The sequence below is a fragment of the Phascolarctos cinereus genome, unplaced genomic scaffold (assembly GCF_003287225.1).
Source record: "Phascolarctos cinereus isolate Bilbo 61053 unplaced genomic scaffold, phaCin_HiC Scaffold_9;HRSCAF=440, whole genome shotgun sequence".
Classification (NCBI taxonomy): Eukaryota; Metazoa; Chordata; class Mammalia; order Diprotodontia; family Phascolarctidae; genus Phascolarctos; species Phascolarctos cinereus.
The window spans coordinates 215022694-215036807 of record NW_027556402.1 but is presented as its reverse complement, the minus strand read 5'-3'; the positions used below and the strand labels follow the sequence as shown (position 1 = coordinate 215036807).

The following is a 14114-nucleotide window of genomic DNA, read 5'->3' as shown; positions in this document are numbered from 1 at the left end:
TTGGGCATTCTGGTGAAGCCAATGGGTCCCTTCTCAGTCAGGTCTGTAAATAACTGAAGAAATGCAAATTTTCAGTTAGAGGTTAGTGAAACCCAAGTTTTACCCTCTAACATGTATGCAGGGCTTCATGGAGCCCAGGTGAAGAATCTGTGGCTGAGAGGAAGCTCTGAGCCCCACCTCTGGCCCCAAATCAAACTGTCCAGTGATTTCTTACAGATTGTGGGCCTATGGCCTGGGGACCTGACACTCTCATCTTATTAGGACTTCTACTTTAATGGGGATTTAGCAGATCTTCTTTGATCCTTGAAGCAGAATGGACCTGATTCTGGCAAAGCGGTGGGCTAATTATAGTCAGCTGAGCACTTTTAGCTTGGAGCATAGCCAGTATCTACTTCCCATTGGGGCTGGGGGTGAGGAGAGAAACTGAGCAACGGGGTGGGGGATGTGAACAAGGGCCAGGAGAGCTTTTGGAAAGAAGGTAACAGCTTAATCTTCTCCATTTGTTTATAGTAGATGAGAAAAGGCAGGCATGGGGCACCCTCAGCCTGAGGCTGAGAGGCAGAGAGTACCAGTGCTGTAGCTCTTGTGTCTGGACCCTCTTGGGAGGGAAGTAGGGAAGGCGGTGGAGACTGAGCTGGGCTAGCCTGGCAGCACTTTTAGGTTCTTGGGAGTTGACTTTGACACTTCTTTCTCGACATTGCAGTGCAGGCAGGGCAGGAAGATGAAGTCAGGATAGAAGCAATATGGTATAATGGGGAGGGGGGATACTGGCTTTGGAGTCAGAGAGCCTGGATTCAAATCTAGGTTCTATTACTTGATTCAGTCATTTTTCAGTCATGTCCAAGAATTCATGACCTCATTTGGGGTTTTCTTGGCAAAGATACTGGAGTGGTTTGCCATTTCCTTCTCCAGCTCATTTTACAGATGAGGAAACTCTCAGCAAACAAGTTTAGGTGATTTGCCCAGGGTCTCACAGCTAGTAAGTGTCTGAGGCTGGATTTGAACTCAGGAAGATGAGCTCTCCATTGTGCCACCTAGCTGCCAGAGCAATGGCTTTGGAGTTGAAAGACCTGGGTTCAAATCCATTTCCTCAGTTGTAAAATGAAGGGGTTGGTCTAGAGGACTTTTGAGGCCTCTCCTAGCTGTAATTCCAATCTATGATCCTTGTGTGGTTGTAAACCTGCCTTTGGGAAGTCTTGGGGGTGAGGGTGAGGGGACCTCTGACTGCATATTTACACTTAGGTGAACAAGGATGAGTCCCCTGCCTGATGAAGGCCTGAGACCCTGGTTCATTAATCAATGGATGATGGGGTTGGGGGGATGGGGTGAAGGCTGGCGAACAAAGGGAGAAACTCTCAAACAAGTGAAAATCTGACTTTTCCCATTAAAAGAAGGTGGTGGAGGGGGAAGGAGAACATTTCTTCTGGAGCGGGATAGTCATGGAACTACCCTTATGTCTGACTGAGGAGCACAGTATTGGCCTATCTCTTTTGAGTGAGGAATCCTGAACATAGAGCTGAAAGTGGAGGCCCAGAGCAGTTAAGAGACTTAGCCAGAGTCACAGAGCTAGTAAGTATGTACCAGGGTGGGGGGTGGGGGGTGTAGCAGCTTCCACCCTGGCCTTCCAGACTCTAAAGTCAAATCTTCCATGACTCATCTTAGGTCAACACCCAAAGAGTGGATGTAATGCCAAAGAGCCTTTGGCCCATGTGATGGAGTAGGCATGGGGAAGGGAAGCTGTGCCTGTCGGTATAAACATGTTAATCCTCAAATCCCATTCTGATCTTTTTACAGTATCAATGTTTCTGCTGTTGTAAGCTCCTCAGTCTTGAATAAAGAGGCCGAGCCTGGCCAGCAGTTGCCCTCTCCCTAACCCAGCCATCGATTGCTCCAGATGGATTTCCTAGGTTATCAATGGGATTTCCTGTTGCCTGCCCTTCCTCTTCTTGTCTCCCTCCCCACCCCCAAAACCCATTCATAAAGAGCCTTTCTGGTCCCAAAATAGGAGCCGAGGAAATATGTGCTAAGTGAATGTGTGATGGCAGCACAGATTACGACTCAGATGCCAGAGGGACCCTGGGAAGATGTCAATTCCAACCTCCTTATTTTCTAAAAAAGTCTGAGAGAGAGGGGAAGTGCTTCCCCACCCAGGTCACAGAGAAGACTAGGGGCAGGGCTAAAAGTAATCATAATTCAAAGTAAACTCAGGGCTTTCCAGGTATTCCAGTCCTGAGAAGCAGATCATGTGAACACCGAACCTAAAACCAGAGGTTGTTCTTGTTCAGTTATTTTTCAGTCATGTCCGACTCTTCATGACCCTGTTTGGGATTTTGTTGGCAAAGATAGTGGAGAGATTCGCCATTTCCTTATCCAGCTCATTTTAAAGATGAGGAAACTGAGGCAAATTGGGTTAAGTGACTTGCCCAGGGGTCACATAGATTTGAAGACAAGTCTCCCTGACTCCAGACCCAGTGCTCTATCTGCTGTAGCACCTAGTTGCCCCAAAGCAGAGGACCAGGGTTCAAATCCATCTATGATACTTAAAACTGTGCATCCTTGGACAAGTCTTTTAACTGCTAGAGACCTAAATTTTCTTATCTGTTACATTAGGAGGCTGGACTAGTCCCTTCCATCTCCAGAGCTGTGATCTTAGGAATTCTCAGTGATGCCCAAAGAGATCCCAGGGAAACCTTTCCTACTTTGAGATTCTTTGATTCCAATCTCACCACATTGGGATTTGGAACAATTCATATTCTTATCGAATAAAAGGTTGGAAACCACCTGGGGCCGTGGGGTTAATACATTATTATGTAATGCAGGCCTATTGTGAATCATTATTCTTTCATTACCTGACCTCATTCCACTTGCTAATTCCCATTTTTGTATCCAAAAGCCATGAAACTTTTCTTTTAAATATTGTATGACTTGGCTCACTGATTGGAATTTTCGTACATTCTCTCCCCCATTCCAAATGAATAAGTCATCAGTTTTTAGGACTGGAGAGGACGCTTCTAATCCAATCCTCTCATTTTATACATGAGGAAACTGAGGGGCAGAGAAGCTGTAGTATTTGGCTGGCCCACACAGCCTAGCCAAAACCCAGGTCTTCAGAGATCCCATCCAATATTTGGCCCATTACACCATACGGTCTCTTAGGTGTTGCTACCATGCGTATCCACACACACATGCTTGATTCTTGATTCTATACATTCCTTGATATCGTTGCTAAGTGAGGATTGTGTACAGGGATGGGTGTGTGTTATTGGGTGGAGTTGTCTTGGGCAGGAATGTCTGAGTACATGTGTCTTAGGCTGTAATGGAAGGACTAATGACTACTTGTAGTCTGTGGTACTCTGGCCCCTTGGGAGTATTCATGCCTGACCAGACAAGCTGTGCTCTTACATATCAAAGAGTTAGTCTTAGATTCCTGCTGGACCTGAGCTGAGAGGCAAGAGATGCTTTGCTGGGTGGTGGGAGGGTGGCTTTGGATGGGAGGTGCCTGTAGGAAGAGGCCCTGGCTCTTCCTGAGGCTTTATACCATGGATAGGGAAGTATCTGAACTCTCTGGGTACTGATTCTCTGAGGGCTGCTAGCTTACCTCCTGGTGAAACAAGTTCTCATCTCATGCATCTCCTTGTCATTCGTGTTTTTTCAGAGGCCCCTGCCAAACCTGAGGAGAGTGCTGCGGAGGCCTTCACAGACTCGTCCCTCTTTGCCCACTGGGGCCAGGACCTCAGCCCTGAAAGCAGGCGCATCGCCCTGAAGCAGTTTCAGTACTATGGCTACAACGCTTACCTCAGTGACCGCCTGCCCCTGGATAGGCCCCTGCCTGACCTTCGTCCCAATGGGTGAGCACAGCCAATGACCTGGGCATGTGGGCATCCCTCCTTCGGCATCATCAGTCCACATGGCATCATCTTCCTGATGGCACAGTACTCTATGAGAATGAAGGGCAAACCACAACAGTCCACAGTGGTCCTGAGCTTTTGAGGATTTAAGATCTTGGGGAGAAGGGGAGCACCCCACACTTAGAGATTATTTATTCCAATTTCTGTTGTTTACTAATAGGAAAATTGAGTCCTAGAGAGGGGAGAGACTTGCTGAAGGCCAGACCAGATGTTTAATTGTTATTGTTTGTCCTTTTTCTAGCAGAGCTTAGATTAGAACCAAGGACCTCATTCTGAACTCTTACCTTGCTGTGTCTGTCTGCTTTGGGAAACATGGTTGCTTAATGAAATGGAGATTGATAGTCAGAACTCTGGGGTCCTCTTCCTGTCCCTTTCATTGGTGTTCCTCAGTTCTGCCTTGGGTATTCCTCCCCTCTCTTTAGCCTCAGTTTTCCCATCTGCAAAAATGGAAGATGCCTTTCTTTTCTCCCTCAGTCCCATAAAGAGGTTTGGAGGATTGATGACTTAATTTGCATCTTGAAGACTCTCCAATCCTCTGCAGTTAAAGTGCTGCTCTTGTGAATATGTCATCTTAACCCAATTAGTTGTATTTTTATGAATACTCCTTTTCCCTGTAAATTAATTTTATAAATGACATGAATCTTCTTGGACTAACAAGTCCATTATACCCAGCAGAGAAGAATGTCTATACCACTCTTTGTTATGGAAGGATGCTCCTCTAAGGTTAGGTTAGGATGGGTATTGCTCTTCATTATTAAAAAAAAAAATGAGAAGCCTTTCCTTGGATGATATAGAGTCCAGTTGTCCCCAGGAACCTTGCAAGGCATGCCTGTTCTCCAGGAGCTTGTAAGGAGAGCGGCAGGTCCTGATCGAGGCTTAGGAGAGAAGGATAGCCAATCTAAATACCTAACAGCCATTGCCAGAGCTAGGAATCTCAGTGAGGGCATAAGCCACTCAGTGCAGGGGGCCTAGATGGGCTCTGAGGCACGGAGAGCCGCCTTCTTCCTTTGCCCAGTAGGCTATCTCTTCCACAGGACAGTGTCAGTACTGGGTCTTATACAGTGCAGAGTATCACAATGTATTATGTTCTCCACATCTGAGTCTGGAAGAGGAGTCCTCTTGCTTTGGAAGAAGAGCACAGAGCCTGAAATCTGATGTATGAAAATGAATAATGTCTCTGGGACTTTGTAACTTATGCTCTTCTCCTGGATACTTCCATCTCTCTGGATTTTCATGATGCTGTCCTCCTCCTACTTCTCTGCCCACTCAGACTCTTTTGCTAGATCTTTATCCAGCTCAAGCTGGCTAACTGTGAGTGTTTCCAAAGGCTCCACCTGGGCCCTTCTCTCTTCTCCTGTATTATTTTGTTTGGCGATCTCATCAGCTCCTAGGATTTCAGTTAGCATTTCTCTGATGATGATTCTTAGATCCACTTATCCAGACCTAATCTTTTTCCCGACCTGCAATCTCACATCTTTAACTGCCTTTCAGAAATCTTGAATTGGATGTGCTGTAGACATCTTAAGCTCAATGTGTCTGACACCTAACTCAGTCTCTTCTCCCCCATGCCCCCCCCAAAACCCTTCTCTCTTCTTGACCTCTGAGTTATTGTCAGGGGCACCATCATCCTTGCCTTCACCCAGGCTTGGGACCTATGTGTCATCCTCAGGTCCTTCTCACCCTCCGTATGCAAATTGTTGCCAAGTCTTGTCAATTTTACCTTCATAGCATCTATTGTGTATGTCCCCTTCTCTTCTCTGACATTGTCACCAGCCTGATGCAGATCCTCATCACCTCACACCTGAACTACTGCAGTAGCTGTGGGTTGGCCTCTGTCTCGGGTTTCTCTGTCTCTGTCTCTGTCTCTGTCTCTGTCTCTGTCTCTCTCTCTCTCTCTCTCTCTCTCTCTCTCTCTCTCTCTCTGTCTCTCTCTCTCTCTCTCTCTCACACACACACACACACATGCATGCAAACCATTCAATAAACTTCAGTGGCTTCCTATTATGTACAGGATCAAACATAAAATCTTCTATTTGGTCTTTACAGTCCTTTATAATCTGGCCCCTTCCTATATTTCCATATGTATTTACCCCTTACTTACTCCCCCAAGCTCTTCAATCCATTCACACTGGTCTCCTTGCACTTTCTTGTTCCTCTCCCAACCCTGTGCATTTTCATTGGCTATTCCCCTTTCCTGGAATTCTCTACCTCCTCATCTCTGCTTCCTTCAAGGTCTCACTAAAACCCCACCTTCTACAAGAAGTCTTTCTGTTACCCCTTAATGTTACTGTCTTCCCTCTGAGATAAACTTGCAGTTTTTCTTGAAAAACACATCTGGAGTTTTCAATGTGCTGAACATTTAATCTCTGGTAACTAGGCAACTAGGTAATACAATGAATAGAGTGTTGAAGTCAGGAAGACCTGAGTTTCAATCCAGCCTCAGACACATACTAGCTGTGTGACCCTGGGTAAGTCATTTAACCTCTGTCTGCCTCAGTTTCCTCATCTGTAAAATGGAGATCATAATAGCACCAACTTCCCAGAGTTGTGAAGATCACATGAAATCATATCTGTAAAATGCCTTGCAAATCTACACATGCTAGCAAAAATAAGCATTAACTACTGCTGATTTGCATTGGTAAAAAGAATTTCCTCCCTATACTGATATCTTAGTTCTAAATTCTCCTGCCCTCTTCCTCCCCATCTCACCCCTAAAAAGACTGTAAAGCAGTTTCTTTGCCTTGAAACACCATATAATGCCAGATGTAATCATTATCCTTGCTCCACTTATGTCCCGTTCTGATTCCTCACCGTGGTGTGAAGTTGACCTTGAGTCCTTGAAAGCTCTGCCAATGGAATGCAAGCATGGTCATGTTCTACCAAGCACCAAAGGCCAGGTTCAGAGACACAGCCAAAAGGCTGGCCGCCAGGCAATGAATTTCCATTGGCTGTGGTATTTCGCAAGGTATGGAGGGGGTTTGTGATCTGGATGGTTGGTATATTGCCCACACTAGTGACATCCTGGATCCCAGAAGTATTAAAACAAACATGTGAAGCAAAAAGAATTAAGTGACTTGCCCAGAGTCACACAGTAAGTGTCTGAGGCCATATTTGAACACAGGAAGAGGAGTCTTCCTGACTCCAGGCCTGGCGCTCCATGCACTATGGCGCCACCTAGCTACCCATAGAGGAGACAATATAAGAACATAAAAAATCAGTACTTAAATATGTGATGATGTAGGCACTATTAGCTAGAGGGAGGTTATGCAAGAGCTCAGACCTTTCAAGTGAAAGGTAAAGTTTGAGTTGAACCTTGAAAGGAAAAAGGGATTCCAAGAGTAGAAGTGAAGAGAGATTGCATTCCAGGTGTGAGGCACAGCCTGAATGAAGACAATGGAGGTGGAACCTGGCATGTCCTGTGTGAGGAGCAGCCAGATGGCTTGTTTAGGCTTCACACAGAGAGTGTGAAGGGGAGTAGATGTATAATAGCTTTGGGAGGGTGGAGCCAGATTGTGAAGGACTTTTAAGGCCAAAGAGGGGATTTTGCATTGGATTCTGCAGCTCGCAAAGAGCCACTGAAGTTTAGGGAGCAGGGGAATGTTATGGGCAAGCTTAGACCTTAGGAAAATCACGTGGGTTGCTTGATGGAGCATGCATTGGATTGGGGAGAAATGAGGCAGAGAAAACAATTAGGAGGTTAGTGTATTAGTCTAGGTGAGAGGTGATGAAGGTCCCCACCTCTTTCTTTTTGCTAATGGAGATTGACCAAGAACTGGTAGTAGATGAAAGCATGTTCCTGGCTTAGCTATTTCCCAACACCCACAGAGAATTCAGGAATCAGTCAACAGGTCCTAAGTAGGCTTTCCTCAGCGGACCTCATCCTAGCTTCCTTTAGCTGGTGAATGCTGGGTTTGCCTGAGAAATGGGAGGCATGTCCCTGGGGAGGTGCTATTAAAAATTAAAAGATTCTGCATTTATGCAGCACAGCCAGTTATAAGTAGGCCCTTCTTATTTGGGTTTAACAGAAATAGATACCTCTGCATGCTCCCAGAAAGCAACATACATGTGGAAATTCACATCTCATCTTACATAAACGTACCTAAGTTCAGAGAACCAGTGGGGGCCACTGGAGACTCACCTTGCCAAAGGAAGTGATGTTTATCAAAATCACAAAACCAAAAGTGAAGGGCTGCGTGTCTTATAAATATCTTATAATGACTTCATTTGAAATCATTTTTCTTGGTTCAAGTAGGAGGTAACCCAGAATGACAGTATTGGAGCAGAAAGGAAATAAAAGGATTCCTTAGCACAAACTGTACCTGAGACGGATTCTGTTCTATAACTTTTCTGACAAATGATAATCAAGCCCATTGCTTGAATACCTCCCACAACGGAGAGCTCATGACCTTACAAAGCTGTCCCTTTACATTTGGGAACAACTCTAATTACTGTTCTTCTTTATATTGAGCTGAAATCTTTCACTCTCTGATTTCCACCTCATTATTTCTAATTCTGACCTTTGTAGCCAGGCAGGAAAATCACAGGATTATACATCACAGATTTAGAGTGAGAGGGAGCTTTAGAAACCATTAAGTCTCACCTCCTCATTTTTACAGGTGAGGAAACTGAGGCGCAAAGAGCCAGTTCAATGACTTACCTAGGGTCACACAGCTAGTAAGTATCTGAGGCCAGATTTGAATTCAGAATGTGAGTTCCTTAAGGGACTGCACAGTAAATACTTGCAAATGACAACCCTTAACTACTCAGAGAACCCTGTTACGTGTTTCTTCCCTATCCCAAGTGTCCTCTTCTCCATCCTTAGTTTCCACTCCACTGGCAGTCCTGGTCACCGTTCTTTGGAAATTTTTCAGTTTGTCCTTTTGGCCCAGACAGGTGACAGAGAGTAGATGAGCCTGGGCTGGAGATAAGTAAGAGATTAACAGACTCTTGTCTCAGACTAAAATCCACTGGGTGTAAGAGAATCAACAGGAGGGGGTGGGGTGGGGTTAGATAAAATCAGTGTGTTAATTTGCATGTAATGCCAAAGTTATGGAATCAGCAGATCAAGTGGCTGCATAGGCCAAGTTCAAAGCCAGAAATTAAACGTTCAGCAAGATGTCAGAAAATGAGGAACTAGGCAGGAAAATGCAACTTGAGTTTAGTGGGTATAATCCTGGATATGGGGGAAGGGAGGGAAAAGGGAGTATCAGGAAACAGCAAGAGGTGGGAGTGTGCAAGTGTGATAATGGCTATTTTCTTCACTTTGAGAATCAGCCAGAGGCAGGCAGGCTGTCTCATTTTATGGAGGGTAGCAAAGAGCCGCCCCTCCCCCTCTGTCTCCTCCAACCCTCTCCCAGTTTAGCCAAATGCTTGGAAACTAGATCCTGGTACAGATATTCTAGCTCTGGCACCCAGAACAACACTAATAATAACTAGCATTTATAGAGCGCTTTAAGGTTTACAAAGTACTTGACATATATCTCATTTTATCCTCACAAAAATGTTGGCGGTAGTTACTAATATCGCCACTTTACAGATGGGGAAACTGAGGCGAACAGGGGTGAAGTGATTTTCCCAGGATCACATAACTGGCTCTGCTGCATAAATGCGAAATCTTTTAACTTTTAATAGCATCTCTCCAGGGACATGCCTCTCATTTCTCAAGCAAACCCAGCATTCACCAGCTAAAGGAAGCCAGGATGAGGTCTGCTGAGGAAAGCCTACTTAGGACTTGTTGACTGATTCCTGAATTCTCTGGGGGTGTCGGGAAATAGCTAAGCCAGGAACATGCTTTCATCTACCACCAGTTCTTGGCCATTCTCCATTTGCAAAAAGGAGGAGGTAGGGACCTTCATCACCTCTGACCTAGACTAGGTTTAACAGAAATAGATACCTCTGCACACTCCCAGAAAGCCACGTAAATGTCAGATTTCAACTTAGGTCTATCCCTTTTCCTCTGACACTACCACTACCACTCTAGACAAGGTACTAGTAACCTCACACCTGAATTATTACAAAAGCTGCTGGTGTGTCTGCCTGCCTCAAGTTTCTCCTCAATCCAATCTGTTCTTCATGTAGCCACTAAAGTGATTTTCCTAACATGCAATTCCAACCGTGTCACTCATTACTCACCAAATTCCATGGGTTCCTTATTGCATCTGAGATCAGATACAAAATCCTCTGTTTGACATTGAAAGCCCTTCACAACCTAGCCTCCTCCTACCTTTCCCGTCTTCTTACACCTTATTCCCCAGCTCCTACTCTTCAGTCCAGTGACTCTGGTGTCCTGGCTGTTTCAACACGAAGACCCTTCATCTCTGGCTCCAGGCATTATCTCTGGATGTCTCCTAATACCTGAAGGGCTCTCTGTCCTCAACTCCACCTGCTGATTCCCTGGCTTCCTTTTAAGTCCCAACTAAAATGCCATTTTTTATAGGAAGCCTTTCACAACCCCTCTTAATTCTAGTGCCTTCTCTCTGTTAATTATTTCCTACTTATTCCTATTTATATTTATTATATTATTATGCATTGTATATATTTGTTTGCTTGCTGTCTCCCCAATTAGATTGCAAGCTCTTTGAGGGCAAGGATTGTCCTTGATAAGCCCTCAGTGGCTGGTGTGTTGTGGTGGGAAGAAATCTCAGACTAATCTGAACTGGTGTTCCTACTGCAGATGCCGGCTACTCATGACACTTGGTCCCAGGATAATTAGGGGAGATTGGTGTCTGGTAGTGGGGTTCAGATGCCCCTTTGTTGTTCAGTTGTTTTCAGTTGTGTCTGACACTTCACGACCCCAATTTGAGTTTTCCTTGGCAAAGATATTGGAGTGGTTTCCCCTTTCCTCCTCATTTTACAGATGAGGAAATTGAGTCAAACAGGGTTAAGTGACTTGCCACACAGCCAAAAATGAGGCAAGATATGAACTTACAAAGATGAATTCAGGCCTGACTTCAGGCTCAGTGCTCTATCCACTGCACTACCTAGCTGCCCACCTGTCTCTAATAGTTAAGAGCTTTAAGAGCGAGGAAGAAGCTGCTTCAGCTACCTGTGGTGGGCTCAGTGTTAAACAATCAAAGTTTTTTGTTTTTGTTTTTCTTTCTGAATCTGCTTGATGTTCTTCAGGGGATGGAAAGAATGTGTGTGGAGGGGGATATCTAAGGAGGATCTGCCTGGTTGCACACAAGGGACCAGTTCGGTGGATCATGAGGGACTGTCTCTGAGAGGGCTGGGAGGGGTGGGCTAAGGAGGTAGCTGGTGGTGCAGCTCAGTCAAGAAGCTGCATGGAGTCAAGAAGATCTGAGTTCAAATCTTACCTCAGGTGCTTACTGGCTGTATGACCCTGGACGTGTCACTGAACCTCTGTTTGCCTCAGTTTCCTTACCTGTAAAATGGGGATGATAACAGCACTCACTTCCCAGGGTTGCTAGGATCCAGTAAGATAATAATTATAAAGCGCTTAACACTGTGTCCAGCACATAATAGCACTATATAAATGTTAGCTGTTATTATTATTTTTTAATGGGGATAATAATTGCATCTACCTTGCAAGGCTGTTGTGAGGATCCAATGAGATGACATTTGTAAAAAGTACTTAGCACATTGCCTGGCACATAGCAGGTGCCATACAAATGCTTATTCCCTCCCACCATCATGTAAAATCCCGTGAACCGTGCCCCAGACTTGTGAGAGGATAGACAGTACTCAGTAAGAGGGGCATGGAGCTCCCCCCATGGTCTTGACACTTGTTTCCATCTCACCAGCTGCTCCTGGCTATTCAGGGGCTGCTTCTGAAGCTCCTGGATTCTCTTCCCTCTTGTTCTTTGGCTCCAAAGCCCCAGCACAGCTGACATGCAGATGTCTGCCAAAGGTCGGGTGCCCTGTGGAAGTAAAACGACAGCAGCAAACAAACAACAGAAATGGAATGGGAAGGAGACATAGCAGTGGCAGGAGGCGAGTAAGAAAAGAAGGGATGGTGCCATCACTGGAGGAGGGAAAAGGATGCCGGCAAAGCCAGTCTCCTGCGGCATCTTTGCTGAGGTGGCCTCTGAGGCTGAGGAGTTGCCGCTCCCCCTCGGGGATCCCTGGGTGATTGGAGCCAATTCTAGCTTGGAGGTGCGGGGAGGGGTGTGAGGGAACCAGCCCGTCCTTATGGCCCCTGCCCCCGAGCCAGCTGTAGTCACAGGACGCTGGCTGTGGTCACAGGCAGTACTGAGGATTCTCTAAAGAGCAGCATCACGGAGAAAACAGGCAGAGATGGGAAATTGCGACTTCCCAGGCAGGTGTTGTTATCCTCAATTAAGAGCCTTGCCGGAAAGTCTAAATTCAGACTAAATTGTCAGATCAGTCCGCCAAGAGGTGAGGGGCCTCCACCAGAGCCCCCCCCGACCCCACTCAGAACAAACCTGTTGCCATGGAAATCACATTAATGACTTCTCTGTCACCAAGGTCCTTCCTGTGGCTCTTGCTTCTGTGTAGACAAGCTGACCCACCTGGCCATCTCTGCTCTCTGACAGAATGGGGCCATGGTGAGCCTCCTCTGTTGAAAGGAGTTTCTAGTCATTGTTTTGTCTTTTTAAAGATAATGTCCCAGCAACCTTTGAGCAGAGAGGACTTTTGACATCATGGGGGGAGGCGATGGAGGCAGCTATAACTGCATCCCTCTCTAAAGATAGAACTCACTGGTGGCTACCATCAGTAGTGGGGCGAGGGAATAGGATGCTGGAGAAGCCAGTCCCCTATGGCATCTTTTGTGAGGTGACCTCTGAGGCCTTTCCTCCCCCGACCCCCATTCTATCTCTGAAAGAAGCCTCCATAGATCGTAGACCTAGAACTAAAATGGAACCTTGTAAACACTGAGTCCAATGCCTTCACTTTATAGATAAGAAAACCAAGCCCTAGGGGCAGCTAGGTGGTGCAGTGGATAGAGCACCAGCCCTGGAGTCAGGAGGACCTGAGTTCAAATCCGTCCTCAGACACTTGACACTTACCAGCTGTGTGACCCTGGGTAAGTCACTTTACCCCATTGCCTAGCCAAAAAAAAGAATAAAAAAAGAAAGAAAAGAAAAGAAAACCAAGGCCTAGAAAGATGAAGTAATTTGCCTCAAGTGACACAGGGAATAAGTACCATAGCCAGGAGTTGAACCCAGGGCTTCTACTCCAGATCCCATTTCCTTTCCTATTGTCCCACCATGATCATCCTCTATGATCTCAGCTACAAAAAATGAGGCCTAGGCAAGAAGTTCTTAACCTAGGGTTCATGATTTTTTTTTAATATTTAAATGACTGTATTTCAGTATAACTACTTTCCTTTCTAATCCTATGTACTTTATTTTATATATTTAAAAACATTCTTCTGAGAAAGGAGCTATAGATTTCACTACACCAGCAAAAAGGGGTCCATGGCACAAAAATATTAAGAATTCTTAGCCCTAGACCACAGGCATTCCTAGTTAATAATTCAGAGATGTGAGACATGGTTGGGGAACTCTGGAATAGGAATCCCAGAATCATAAAGTTTCAAAGGCCATATAGACCAGCTGTCTCCTGAACAAAAACCACTCCCCAAAAGTGCTCCTTTGCTTGAAACATTCAGTGAGCAAAAACCTACAGCCTTGAGAGGCAGCACTTTTCACTCTGAGATAGCTCTGTGTTAGGGAGGGTTTTTTTTTTTAATTTACATTGACCCTAAATTTGCGACTTCTACACTTTGCTCCAAGTTCTGACCCAGGAGAACAAGTAATCAATCAATAAACAGAAGTCAAGAGACCTGCATCCAAACTGACCCCTCTAATTACTTGCCAAGTGTACCTAGATGAGATATGTCGCCTCTTCATGTCTGTTTTCTCCCCTGTCAGATGGGGATAATTTTAATAATAATAGTAATAATAATGGCCAATATTCACATAGCACTCTAAGGTTTGCAAAGTGTTTTACAAGTATTATCTCATTTTTATTCTTACAACAAACCTGTGAGATTGGTACTACTATTATCTCCACTTTACAAGTAAGGAAACTGAGGCTGAGAGAGGTTAAATGATTTGCCTGGGTCATACTTGGCAGCATTTAAATTCAGATCTTCCTGGCTCCAAGGCAAGCTCTCTCTCCACTGTGCTTCTAATTATGTAACACTCATTTCAATAGCCTCTCCTATCAAAACTAAAGAAATTGTCACTGTGCCAGGTATGAAAGCCTCTTAAAGTGACTGTC

The 14114-nt window shown here is 45.2% G+C and overlaps 1 protein-coding gene across 3 annotated transcripts in view; it reads left to right on the top strand.

The window, feature by feature from the left end:
* GALNT18 (polypeptide N-acetylgalactosaminyltransferase 18) overlaps positions 1 to 14114 on the top strand; it is a 449323-nt gene that overhangs the window by 218881 nt on the left and 216328 nt on the right. For all 3 annotated transcript variants that reach the window (XM_021001955.2, XM_021001956.2, XM_021001953.2), the window contains exon 2: positions 3656 to 3848. In XM_021001955.2, coding sequence (XP_020857614.1) covers positions 3656 to 3848 — 193 coding nt within the window. The remainder of the gene's footprint in view (positions 1 to 3655; positions 3849 to 14114) is intronic.